General features: G+C 39.0%; 1 protein-coding gene across 2 annotated transcripts in view; it reads right to left on the reverse strand.

Moving 5' to 3' along the window:
• Positions 1 to 14,766, reverse strand: part of LOC139817543 (dipeptidase 1) — a 76,830-nt gene that overhangs the window by 14,943 nt on the left and 47,121 nt on the right. For both annotated transcript variants that reach the window (XM_071785741.1, XM_071785742.1), the window contains exons 7-9: positions 8,222 to 8,398; positions 7,678 to 7,762; positions 2,784 to 2,859 (exon numbers count right to left, since the gene is read on the reverse strand). In XM_071785741.1, the coding sequence (XP_071641842.1) occupies positions 2,784 to 2,859; positions 7,678 to 7,762; positions 8,222 to 8,398 (338 nt within the window). The remainder of the gene's footprint in view (positions 1 to 2,783; positions 2,860 to 7,677; positions 7,763 to 8,221; positions 8,399 to 14,766) is intronic.

Consider the following 14,766-nt stretch of genomic DNA (forward strand, 5'->3'; position numbering starts at 1 on the left):
AGAGAAGATATTATATACCATCAATATTGTTAGTTTTCAGTTCCAATATACGCTCGTTGCGAAAGGCTTGAAAGAAAGACAATAGTGTATGTATATATTGTATGTGAATAACAGACTAATAGTGCTTTTCTCCTTCTTCTCGAGTTTCTGTGAACATCCTTGCTGTTTTAAGCGGCGTTCTCCAACCGAGCGCAAATATGTTGGAAGTTTGGTAGCTGTTTCAAATTTTTTTCTAACACGAGTGGCGTAACTTTAAACCTTGAATGTCCGTGGCAGATATTAAAACACCTTTCTTTCGTAACGCGAGAAGCTGGAAACTGGGTGCGGAGGAAACGAGCATTGTTTTCATTCCAGTGCGACATCTTTTTCATTCGTATAACGCCACTAAAGTGCATCCTTGTCATTCGCGTCGTTCTTCTCGAAATCGTCGCATTCAGAAATCTCAGACTTTACTTCGTGAAGAAACCGCGAAATCTTTAAGAATGGGGACGAGAGAACAATCTTTACGCGGATGATGTAATAAAATAAATGACTGACGCAGCGTCGCGCATTGTGCCTGATACAATGTTTGCGTTATCAATTTTAATTTACGATGATTGGATGTGAAAAAACCACTTTAATAAAATTTTTATCTGTCCAACGCTCTTACCGCAAATAAAAATTGAATTTAAATGAAACAATATGGAACGTGTGGATTGTTTTTGCGTTTAAAATTGATAAGTTTTAAACGGTAGTACAATATCAATTGAAGATTTAAAAGCATTGGAAATATTGAAAATTTTTGTGCGCTTCTCTCCGACTACAAATTCAATAAAACTTAGTAAACTTAATAAAAATTAGTAAAGTTTAGTAGATTTTAGTCTTCAATATTCTTGTTAGTCGAGTGTGATTTTAATTACGATCATAATTCATTTCTCTCTCTTCCACATTGTTTTTTTAATAAATATTCTCATGTGGTAAAAATCCATCAATACCTACTATTGGAAATTCAGTTATATTAATTTATATGTTTTGTTGATTTTAAATTCGATATCGAGATATATATACTCCTATTTTTATTTTGGAGCCGCGGTAATTGAATACTTCTACGAAAAAACTAGAAATAATGTATAAAACAATTCTGTATATTTAATATGATTTCCAATCTATCAATAATATAATTCATGATCGGTATGTTCATTTATTAATTTTCGTTGCTTGTTTTGTGGTTTTTCTCTGAGTTTGACTACATTTATTTACTTGTGAAAAATAAATGGAAGCACGTGTTTGATACTTTTGATAGTTGTATTCGAGACCAGAACACATAGATTCTTCCTTATCTTTTACATATGTTATCTATCTTATCGGAAATTAGCACCCCAGATTTGATTATTTAGCTTTTAAATTTGAATTTACCCTTTTTCCTAAAGAAAAAAGAAAATGAAAATGTTTATAAACATTAATAATTCGCAGTACCGACGTATATAATATCTGGCTACATGTTTATTTTCCCGATTCCCTGCATTTGTATTCGATATTGTCGCCCGATGAAAATACAGAAAAACCGTATATCGCGACGGTTCGATCAGCGGCGTATCTTTTACGCGCGTCGTTTTTCTTCTTTATCGTTTGGTCTGCAAATCACGCTTCAATGCATCCATACTGTTTTTCAATCCTGTATCATATACACCAGACGCGGCCATCTGTGTTTTTCATGCGGATCCCGGAAACTCAACAACTTTTTAGTTATCCCCTTACCTTCAATTTACTCGCGGTTAGAGCTGTTTCTCTCTGTCTCTCCTTCTACCCGCTCTCTTTCATTCTCTTTTTCCCTCCTTCTCTTTCTCTTTTTCATGCTCTGTCAATTTTTTCACTAAGCTTAATGCTGGGGGCCGCAATTTTAGTAACGCGACACAAAGGGTCGACGTTTTTAACAAAAAGGGTTGGTCGATGTGTTCATATGTTTATACCTTCTAGCCGATTCCCACGTCTACTTAGCAGATTCTATATATCGAGTTATCGCGGGCAAAGAAGAGCTCCGCGCGTCGTTTCCGTGCTGAACAAACCGCATGGAAAGCATAACAAAGGCGCGAATAATAGAACGAAATAATATTGGTTGTTCTTTAACAAACGGTTGAATATCATTCGGTATTTCGCGAGACCAATTTTATGTATGGGGTTCTTTAAAAATGCATTCGTGCGATAGATTCTCTTGTGGAGAATCGATAGGCTTCAAATGATATTCATGAAGTCGCCTCGCAACTAAACGTATATTATTTACCATCGTATATTATTTACCTTCCGTTTCAATCCTACTCTTGGGTTATAAGCGAGATGTATCGAACCGAGCGTTTTGATGGTCATCCGAAATCGAACCCAGTAATCTCCTCTCATAAATTTTGGGAAGGGACTTCAACTGTCTCTGAGCACCGCAAGTGATCGGTAGCTCTGTACGTATTGATCTATACCCTGTACTACATACAACGGTAACCGAAAACTTCTCTGCGCTTGCATGTGCTAGTTCGCAATCAGTTCGGCGGAACTGGTACGCGCTTACGAATTTGCATTGTTTTCGCTCGGCAGGAAAGTCGTATCGTTAATGCGAACGAATGCAACCGCTGCTTGAAATTAAAGTACTTTTTATTGTCGAAACAACCGGATTTATATCCGCCGATCCTTTTAATCGATCGTGTGCCATTCCATCTGTAACTAATTATGGCATTCGACGAGATATTTCCTCCTGGTATATCTGCCGCGTTTGACATACAATTACATTCACGCTATTGCGAATACGTCGCACTTACAAATTGATCCCGTCGTATCCAGCCCCGATGCCGACGTGATCCACCCCGGCTATCTTCCGCACGTGATTGATGTGTGCTGTAACATATCACGAAAATTGCATGTATTATACGTAATCGTAGTAATGACCGCTGCGCTTAGCGTACCACGATATACGGAACCCGTATAGCTCATTTGCCATATAACGAGGAAAATTACATTCGCCACCCTAACCGCGGGCTGGCCTGCAAGCTCGGACTGCCTGTGCGAATGCAGTGCGGACGATTTTTCAACAGCGACTAATAACACGGTGAGTTACTACTCTCCGAGAGCCGCAAAGAAAATTACCTACACTTATATTATGTATTATTTCCTCCGTTCCCATTGTTGTCCGCCAGCACAACGCATATTTTTTTTGCACACACATTTGACGTATAACGTCGTACGACCACTGCAGTCGCGTTTGCGTCCCCTAGTTAGTCATAATTGCTAACAGAATACTGCACGATACGCATAATTAATTCCTACTTTTAATAGAAGAGAATATTGCGCGCTCGCGAATTGAATAACTTAGAAGTAATCCGTTAACGCTGCGCGGACTCGTCTTCCTATTTATTATTTGATTTATAAAATCGAAAGGGACGGTAAATTCATTTGCAATTAGCGCGGTCGCGCGAATCGCAAAAAACCAAAAGGAAAAGGTTCGCGGAAGCGTATTAATCTTCCAGTCGAGATAACCGGAAGGTAGACGGATTACGTTCTATTTATTGCCGGCAATCGTATCTGTAAATGCAATTCTCCCATGAATAGGCAAGTTTCAAAGTGTGTCTCCTCCCCCGCCGAAGATGGATAAAATCGAACAATAATTTGGACAGGTACAATGAGATCATGAACGTGCGCATAAACAATGAAAATTTGCATATCCGTCAGACGGATGTTATTGTTAACTCGGGAATGGTTATACGCACGCGCGCACGGATATAATTTACACCTCGGTAACGTGATACATCACGATATATAATTTACAATCCGCAGCAATGCAAAATCCAAAAGACAATTTCACGTACTTATCAGAATTATATGAACGAATTTCAATCTTCGGCTAATTGAATAAATCCAATCGCTTGTTGCATCGTGAATTATTACAGGGGATAATATTTATATTTTAACATTTTAAGTGATAGGTATTTTGAGTGATGCAAGCGGATTATTTTATATTAAATGAATTAATTAAAATATTATTTCTGTATTTATTTTGTATATTTTTAATTTAAACAACCGCAGTTGATTGATACCGCGATGCAATTAACTTTAGATTGATCTCTGTAAACAACATCGTCGATCATTTTCACGTGAAAACGTAACGCTCGATTTTTTCTCTCTTTAACTTTACTCTTTAACTTTGTGGAATATAATACGCGTCAGCCATCGACTACCGATCGTCGTTAGCTATTTTCTTCTTCGCGACGTATTATTGACGTCCAAAAATCAACAAGAAAAGTGCCTGTCTAATGAATGTTAATGCATTTACAAAGCTTAGGGCACATAATGGATAACGGCACGTCAATCACGCAGACACGACATGCATAATCGATCGGCTATAAATGACATAATTCATAGCCGATCAGACTGTAGAATAATGGCGCGCCTCATTGCACCGCAATTTTGTTCGGGCTCGAGTTGCCGCGCGATGCGGAACAACATATCAGAAACGTCACAAATTTCGATTTTCATATTTGCGCCGTGTTGCTCCCGCGTTATCTCCATTATATCGTAAATTATATGTCGGCCGGCTCGGTGCGGTCTTTCAAAATTGATCACGATTCAACGGGGCACGTCGTTGCCAAGCGCGGCTATAGAAAATCACGTTATGGTGAGTAAGGAGATGAGCGGACGGCCTCGCTGATCGGAAATTCTGCTTTTAACGAGATTTTACACGTAGGTAATTTGAGAAAAATTCTTTCTGTATTTATATCGAAGGTAGATAATTATTCGTATCGCAGCGCAGTATTGATTGCGAAAGGAAATGAAAAAACAAAAGATGAAAACTATTTGCGTAGAGAGTAAAGTGTTTCCGTTAAGGGACGCGAGTGACTTTGTCGCATGACTGCTGCATGTTGCCATAAACGGAGGAGGTTGCATTTGCATTGCATCTCGTGAGTCGTGACGGTTGTGCCATTAGCACGTTGCTGCGAGATCTTTCGATTTGCATGTACGACGTAAACAGCGCGGTTGACGTTTGTTTGGGTAGAATAACGTGCAAATGTCTCTCGGGATGTAGTGCATTTTAATGCTCCGTACGCGAAACACGCGCAGAATATACAAAGTCCTACAAAGTGGGAATGAAGAAACAGCGTTGCGTAAACGACGAGTCGCTATATATAACGGAACGTATTCCAGTGAGTTGTGTTGTGTGACGAACCCGCAGCGTATATTCTAGCACGAAGAAAATCAATCCTATTGTAATTTAAAATTTATGATTGTTTTGCCAATGGATCAAAAGAGAATACGACGCGTATGTGTGTGAAGCCTGTTGAATGTAATTTAGAGGCTCGATTGCGAATGCGATGTTGAACGCCGGAGTGCAAAGGGTTTAAACAGCACGCGGATCGAAAATAATTTCCGCAACATCTGTGACATACGTGTACGTCGGCGAAGACGGATATGCTTTTCGGTCGCGGTTTCATCGACAGAGCTCAAATGGAGAAAATTGCGTTCACGCGGTAAACAAAGAAGGAGTTATTCGGCAAACGTAATGCGGGGAATTGCGAGCTGCGATAGCGCGACTCGCGCTGTTATTATTAACTCGGGGCGATTGTTGCGCGCGTGACGCGGTGGTCACCATGGGATCAGCTTTGTTGGAAAGCGCAGTGGGATAGCGCGAGGGAAAAGGGCGAATGTGTGGCGAAAGCGCGCTCGAATCAATCATCGGCGTAATACTGGCGCCAATGGCCACGGGCAAAGAGAGAGAGAGAGAAAGAGAGAGAGAGAGAGAGAGAGAGAGAGAGAGAGAGAGAGGAGAGAGAGAAACGCGTTATAATACTGAAATTATCATTGCGCGCCCGCTATTTAACGCATTTCCCGTTTTACAATTCCCGTTTCAAAAAATTTTCTTCCCGCTCTCCCCCGGCGGACATAATTTTCTCCGCGGCTCGGTAACCATCGATGTAAAACAATTAGAGATGCTGCCTGCGGAAGGAAGCGATTATTCAGGCACCCGGCTACGTCCGATTACGCCACGTCCGATGCGCGGCCATCTGGACCAGCAATTATTACTTGTTCTTTCTTTTGTTACACGGTCGCGACGCATTATCCGAGATGCACGTGCTGCAATGACTGATTTTCCATTGTCGCGCGCGATACCGTAAAATTTACAATCGTATCGAGCCAAAATTCTATGCCGCAAGGCAACATTACTGTATCCGCTTATTTTTGTAGAAAGCACGTGGAAACACTGGGTAATGGCAACACGGAGATTATCACGATTCTAGGAAAACTACAAATTTTCTGCGGTTCCGAGTCGAGACTGTTTTTACACGCGAGATCCCGGAGATTAGCGGACGAAAAATGGACAAAATTAAAGAATTTATTATCTCGCGTTTATTATCTACATGGGGATTATGAATTACAGATAACTTTTAATTATTCTACCGCTTCTACAGAGACGAGAGCGAACGATAACGATTCGCTTTATAGATCAGAATTCATTTTTGTGTCTACAAAAATTTACATAGTTTGACAATACCGCAAATGGAATTGATTGCTCCCATGTCACGAACGTTTCGCTTTTTTATCACGTTTGCCTGTAGAAACACTCGGTCTTCGCAGGATGCACTTTGAACCGCGGTTTGGCCGCAAAAAGTGTGAACTTTAGATTACGGTTTCGCTCTATACATGATGGCTTCGGTTTCGCGATCGATCTCGTTCGCTGCGGAAGGGTATACAGTTAACTTTATAAAATGCAGCACACTATACCGTACTTATACTATTGGAAAAGTTATATCACCTTGCAACAAAATTTTATTTTTTCCAGGCTGTCTAAATTAATCATTTTTCTTTCTTCAATTAATATTTAATAATTAATAATTAGTTCGCATTTCAAGCGAGAAATATTTTTTATTTCAATTTAATCTCACATAGTGTTTTTCCAAACTACATTCTAGATTAAATCCTATTCCCATGATTCGTATATATCTAATTGTATCAAGAATATACATATAGCTGTTTATATTACCGGCGCGGTATGAAATGTTAATGTCTTCGGAACTTTGAACCGCTCTATAATAATGCAAATATGATAGCAACCCGTGGGAATTGGCACCTAACGTGAAAACTCATTTGCTCGCTTCAGCAGAGAAACGCTTCGAATATTCTCTTTGCAACGTCAACGGCGACGTTAAAAGCCGCTCAGTTGCGGAAGGTACGTCAGTCGAAAAAAGAATGGACTAATTGCACACGATTTTTGTTTCCCTCTCAATTAGTTATCTTGGAACAGAGAAGAATAACGATTATCGTGCTTAAAGATACAAAAAATGAAAGCACGTCGGAGCAATGCTATATTATTGAAAAAGACATTTGCGAAAAACATTTGCCATTTTAATTAATTTTATATTTGTTTCTTACATATTCTGGAAAAATATGGAAATATAATGCGGAAAATAGCTGATTTTATCAAATATTGAATTGTATTACGTGTGCATACGTGTTGTTTAAAAAATAATCACATATTTTGGTAGAGAAATATCGAGCTTTTAAATCCACACAAACATTTACAGCTGATTGGATTTCATGAAATTTTATTTAATACATTGCGAGGGGCAAACAAACCGATGGTGTAACATCCCTTTTTATCGGTACAGGTTTCGCGATCACATAGCTATTAATAATCAAAATGAAACAATAGTTATCACAGCTCACCTGCCACATCTTCGAGCGTCGATTTTTCGCCACAGCTGATAAAATGGGGGTAGAAGGATACCATAACTATACCACCGGTCTGCGCCTGTAAATAAAGTATTCATATTCCTCTTACAATTAGCGTAATGGATTAGATAAAATATAAAAGAAATTATTTATCTATTTGAAAATTGAGTGCTTATACACTGTTAAATTCGTAGTGCTAAATTATACTCAATTTAAGTCATTTTTAACCATTTCTGTAGATCGCCATTGTTCCTCGTTAATTTGACTAAAACAATGTTAATTTAACTATATATACTAAAGGAGTTAAAATAATACTGTTTTATGTTAAAATGATAAATTTTGACACACACATGGCAATTAAAAGTAATAAAATGTTATATAATTCAAGGTATTTGGTTTACATTTCATCCTTTAATATTTAACAGTGTATAATTACGAGGCAATTTATTCGGAGCTAGGTCATCGCGTAATATATGCTTTGAATTAATGCGTAACACGTGCTCGTTATCTTTCACTGCTTCGTCGTCGACGAGCTTACCAAAAGTCGCAACGCGTGGTCAGGCACATTTCGCGAGGAATTGCAAAGAGCGTGAGCGCTGCTGTGACTGAAAATCACCGGTGCCCTCGACGTCGTCATGGCGGCCAGCATCGTGGGCACCGAGACATGAGAGAGGTCCACCATCATCCCAAGTCGATTCATCTCCAGCACGACACTCTGCAAAGTTTCACAGTGCAACGTTAAATAGTTTCGATACTCGCGGATGCCCGCTCTCACGATAATGGCATCGAGGCACCGCGGATTAAAATACTTTGGAGAATCTCGGACTTCGCGTCGAAAAACATTCCGATGCAACTCTCGAATATTCTTGCGATAAACCGACTAATCCGGATTACATGGACTCGCAGAGATTCACCGGGATTCGTTCGAGGGTAATAATGTACATATTATTACATAACTCCTCTTATAAATGGCTCTCTTATTTTTTTTGCAATGATTATGATCCTGATAAATTATTTGGACGAGCCATTCGGAAGAGAGAGAAAGAGAGTACTTCGAATCTTGTTTATTGTTGCTGTTTCCTTAAAATTAAAGTAGAACGAACTGAGAGTTTGTTAAGTATCTGTCGAGTTGCTTTTTGAATTAAATTTCGTGTTAGTAGTGGAACAGAAGGACTGGTTTATAGTACGTGCACGTTAGGTCAGTGACACTTATTGCGCGAGTCGGATTGAGCTTCAGAACGAATTCTTTCTGGAGCTGCAACCTTCTCGAGAAGAATGCCAATGCGAGGGGCAGTGGCCCATAAAATAAATCGAAAAGTCGGATTTCTTATGGCTGCATTCGCCGATCAATATGCTTAAGAGATAACAATCGTATCTAAGATTTATGCATATCTTGCAACTCGTATTACTCGCAGAACATAACGTGATATTTTATACAACTATTTGATAAAGCTGACAAAACAGCTTCGGTGAAATAAAATTTTTACTATCTTTATTATAGAAAAAAAAAAATTAAGATCTTACAGTATCTGGGGCGATTTTATGTTAAAATTAGAAAACGCATAATTATAGTAAAATTATTATACATGAAATATATTAGATGCTTTCCATTTACATCAAAACTCAGATAATTCTCACTTGTGACGTCATTCTGTCTTTATTATTCATTAATTGCCAAAAAGGATAGAACGACGTCACAAGTGAGAATTATCTGAGTTTTGATGTAAATGGAAAGCACCTATTAAAACGCTTGATAAGAGATAAAACATGATTAAAAAATCATGTTTGTTAAATGCATATGCGTATTGTTAACAATAATATCTACAGTCTCGTAAAACTAGCGATGAAAATTGAAACCCTCTGAATTCTTTGGCACGGAAGAGTCATCCTTGTTAGGAGCCAAGTTGTCGCACGAATTCCGATTTCTTTCCTGCGCGGTGAACGTTATCTCCGTTAAACGAGAATGCTTTGTTAAACTGGCAACGTGATAAACTGAACGTCTTAGGATTCCTTCTCAGCTTTCTTATTCCCCACGGCTTTGCCATAGTTGTGCCTCTGCTTTTTTTTTCTCTCAAGTCGTGACGGATTCTTAGCGTGACTTCCGTCTCGTTTTCATTGTGGATGCTTCAGGCACAAGGGAAGCTGCACGAGAGGATTCTCGAGGTGACGGATAAATAGAGAAAACTCTCACGTGTGTGTAAATCTTGTAACAGATTGAGTGGCGCGTTAAATGGAGAATTAATGTTGGGAAACATGTAGATTTAAATATAAAAAATTTATTAATCAAATTTTTGCATGATAAACCTTTACTTTTTTTTAAATATTAAGATGTACTTCTTCAGATATTCTTATAACGAACTTATTTTTCGAAAAAACTATAAAATGCATTTTTAATAAGACTACAATAAAGTCAGAGGGAACTCGAGAAAAATCATGTTGCATAAAATCGTGGAAAGAGAAGAGTGCAATTGAGATTGGCCACGTGCGAGTGACATGCGATAGGATAGTGTTTTGTTGGTTTTGTTGGCTAGCAGCCTTGATGAAAAGGGGAGAAAGAGATCAGAGAGATGCGTAAGCCTGGCTCAAGCGATTCTTTTCCATTATTCAAGCAATTTACTTTCTGAAGCGGCATTCCGCGTATTCGCGACCTGTTCCGACTTTTCGCTACAGTTACCTTCCCTTTGCCTGGAAACGGTAAATTTTAATAAAAATAGCGGATTAATGAAAGAAGAAACAATCGCGATTGATTATTTAGAGTTCTGTTTCTACTTATAGGTACTTTGATCAAGGAGATGCATTATTTTATAAATTTTATTGTATTGATTTTGTAGTAAAGAGTGTCTTTTTATTCTCGCGGACGAATATATTTACAAGCGATTTATAAGACGTCGTGAGATGAAATAGCGAGTAATCATTGGCAAAATACATTTGTACATGAATATTTGATTGATGAAGATTAGTAGGGGTTTCTTTTATGGGATACATTATTACTCTAATCTATGAACTCACTACCAGCACATTCATAGTGAATTTATATCTTTCGGAGGATAGACGATATATATATTTTTTTGGTTATTGGAAGAATCCACCCTCGAGGATCTCCGGGGTGTGTTAAGGTGGCGCAATGGTGGTACGACCTATCGGCCGACAGGATGACGAATAAGCTTCATTCTCCCATGAGTCCTTTTGAAAGGTATCCACTCGTATCATAGATACGTTCTTCCATTCATTGCTCCCTCAGGTATTTTTCGGAGCGAAAACCGAGGAAGGGGTCGGGGACCCCTTTATTTATTCTCTTTTCACCCCTGATGCGTCTAATCTTTTTCCTAGTCGCGATTTTTGACTCCGAGACGAAGCTAATTCACCGCAATTGTACAGTTTTGGTATTCATCATTCTTGACAAATCAAAATCGATTTCCTCAATGTATTTATAGTATTCAATAGAAATGGTGATAGAATATTTTGTATGGAATATCATCGATTATTACCATCCCAATTTTATTGGAATTTTATTTTACGAACTGGTGTTATAAACATCACGCATCACGCGTATAATAGAGACATTTTTCGCTCTTTTAATAATACTAGATAGAGACGGAAAGAGATATTTTCCAGTTTAAATAAATATTCCTTTACAAAGGAAATTTTTATATAAATAAATAATGCACTTCATCAAAATTACGGTAAATAAAATTAAATTTGAAATTTTAATCATTCAGCGGAATAATTTTAAAATTTTTTATTCTCAATAAAGCTTTTTACAGAATTTTTATTAAAATTATTATATTAATACTTTTTATTGTTGCATACTGTTAGAATGACTGTATAACATAAAATTTTATTTAGTTTCTCTCATATAAAATATAAGATTTTTGTAATAAAGGATTTCAAATAAATCTCTTTTATTGAAACTTTTAAGATAAAAATTCCAACCGCCGAATTTCTTTAAATAATAGAAAATAGGCAGTTTTTGATACTTTTGCCTATGTATAAATTTTTTATAATAATGAATTTTTTTTAAACTTTTGGATGCTATAATTCTAACAAGAAAAAATTCCACAATAGCTATTATTCGATTTGTGTTATCTACAATAATTTTCCTAATAATAAATAAAACATATACAATGAATTATATAAAACTTCTGTAAAATAATGTTGACTTATTTATCAAACATTTTGTTTATCGATATTATTGAGACGCGTTGTCAATTTTACAAGGTTCCCTTCGCGAATACGTGGCGGCATTCAAAATTGTATTCTCCGAAATTATACTGGTTTCAATCCCTTGCAATTCTAAAGTCGCTTTCCGGAAATGCATTTTCCGCTCGATCGAAACGAACTGGCTAAATCCCGGACAAGATTTGGTCTCCTCGCTCGTTTCGCGGAGACAGAGGATCAGTGAATGACGTTTCGCTTTGGTTGCATAGGAAATTGCACGATTCGGAATGCCGAAAGTTTTTCCGATGAGTGACCCGGCGAATCGGTGCCGAGAGCAAGTGGAATGGAAAACACGCGGACCTTCCTTCGCCTCGCGGATATATGCGGCGAGAATGCGAGACACTTTGATTGATTCAAGTTGGCGACGACGACGGCGGGACGGGACGTACGGCTGGTCATCCCGTGTTCTTTCTCAGAGGGTGAAACTTACCCTCTGCGACATCCGCGCTTTGCCGTCGCCCACGACCGCCGTTATCGTCAAACTTCAGTTTGCGAAACTGTCGGCATCCTGGCGACTATTTAGACGCCAACTCCTAGAACAAGCACGCAGCTGGCCTCAAAAGGGCGGCCGGTCAACCCATAACGGAAACTTATCGGCCAGCTGTACTGCCATATTGCTACTTCGCTGGACATCCGTGTCGCTCTTCTGGCGTTCGGTTGCGACGAATTAATTCAGAAACTGCCACGAGAGCTGTCGCAGCTTTTCTTCGAATTCAATTCGCGAAAATTTGATCCGCGACGTTCTGCATAAGTCGACATGTACGGGCCGCCATATTGGCCGCAAGTTTCATATAGTTTCCGTTTCACGGAATAATCGCGAGCTGCACTGTTGTGATGTTATTGTGCAATAATGAATGTAGTTTTGTGAAAATGCGGGTGAAACTAAATAATATAATATTCTTGTTATCTATATATTTCTCAAGTTTACAATAAATCATCTTATTCTTGATTTGAAGAAAACTAATAACGTCATTTCCAAGACTTCCGATAATATTTCAATACAGCATTGCAGCTACATTGAGAGTACCAACGTTCACGTTATTGCTACGTTAAAACGGATTAAGTCTTATCTGTATATCCCGAGCGCGAGAGTGAAAATCGATTTTGGTAACAGCTCACTAAAGTTTGTCGATGGTTAAGAACCGAACGCGCGCGCGGTCGGGGATAAGGGACAAGGGGGTAAAAAGCGAGAAAGTTAATAAAGGGCCGGTGTTTGAAAGTTCAGCGGCGCCTACGAGATAGTCCGCGGATCCCGGGAATTAAGATCGGAGCGGACCGAGAGGAAACGATAATGCAGTTTTAAAGAGCCCCCGATATAGCCCGCGTACACGCTAAAGCGCGCGAACTTTATGAAATTAAGGGAATGGGAAGCTGCAATATTGATAACGTCGCGAAGTCGACCGTGGTAAGTAGTTAATGCCCGTCCGGCGCGGGGACACGGGGGGGGGTGGTGGGGGCACGATGCGAGACAAGTACCTCGACAGGGCGATTAATGCCCTTATGTCGAAGCCTCTGAGAAATGATCTCGCGAAAGAAATATCGACTATTCCTCACACGTATAACCCATTTCTCTCGATTCTTATTCTTTTTTCGCGAAATATTAACCTATTGTCCTCGAAAGTCTGGGATAGTGCGGCATAATAAATCATCCATCTGCAGTTTGCTCACTTTTTTTCCTCTTTCTCTCTATTTTTCTGTTTCTCTCTTTCTCTTTTTTCTTCTTTTCTTTCTTCCTTTTTTTGCTGAAGTTTTTATCTTGTTTATTACAATCCCATTCGATTCCATCGGGACTCCGCAAAGTGATTAATCATCGAAGAAGTAAAGTTGCATCTTAACAGCAACGTACATCGAAGTGGAATCTCATGTATCCACTCAATGTAACACTTAAGTGCGTAACATAAGGAGACGTCGTGTATTATTTAACATTATTCCGCACATTATTAAAAAAAGCGCTCAAGAGCATTCGGGGCGTCGAGAGTGAGTGACACACAAAAAAGAGTTGCGCGCGTCCTACTTTTGACGCAGGCCCGTGTGATCCTCCTATGGGCTTGCTCCTTTCCTGCGGCGTGATTTTAGTCCGCGCTTTCGGTAGGTAAGGGCTTTGCCGAAGCAATTAAGCGAGAGCATCGGAGTGTGACTGAGTGTGCTTTTAGCGCCGGTGTAGCAACGATCCGTAGATATCGGCCACTTTTGGCGTGCGCATGCACGCGAGATGCGAATCGGATTCGACGGATCGCTCTCGAACGTGGGCGCGTGTAAGTGCACGTCAGGATCCACACACGTCGCGTCGATACAAAGGGTCACGTAGAAGGTTGGAAAACGTAGCTTCGGGATATATTGTAACAGGGAAAGAGATACCTCCGCGATACGTAGCCCACCGAGCGAAGCTATCTTCCGCCCGTGTACGTGGCGTATCATGGAAGCGCGATACTTATCCTCTATTTTCTTTCGATATCGCTGTTGTGGATGGCTGATTAAATCGCTTCACTTTTGATACGATACAACCCGAAAACTAAAAAGCATCGTGAATGCTGATCACTCTCTGAGATATTACGAAGAAGTCGCGGTATTAAGTTTATCCGATTATGTGAAATTTAAATAGAAAAAAACATTGGGCTGAAGAAATAGGAAATTAATGTAATTTAAAAAAAGTTGAAGCGGATTATTTAATTTCGCTTTCAATTCGATATCTCTCCCAGTTTCCAATAACCTCAGTTTTTATTGGCTTTTTTTTACCGTCATTTTACAACGAGAGATCTTTGTTTTATACACGATTTCCAATTCCCAGCCAATAAAGAAGAAATAAATTTTTTTTCGGAAATTATGACATATTTTAAATCGTTTTTGCGACAGACCATTTACGTA

Source organism: Temnothorax longispinosus, chromosome 8, assembly GCF_030848805.1.
Source record: "Temnothorax longispinosus isolate EJ_2023e chromosome 8, Tlon_JGU_v1, whole genome shotgun sequence".
Classification (NCBI taxonomy): Eukaryota; Metazoa; Arthropoda; class Insecta; order Hymenoptera; family Formicidae; genus Temnothorax; species Temnothorax longispinosus.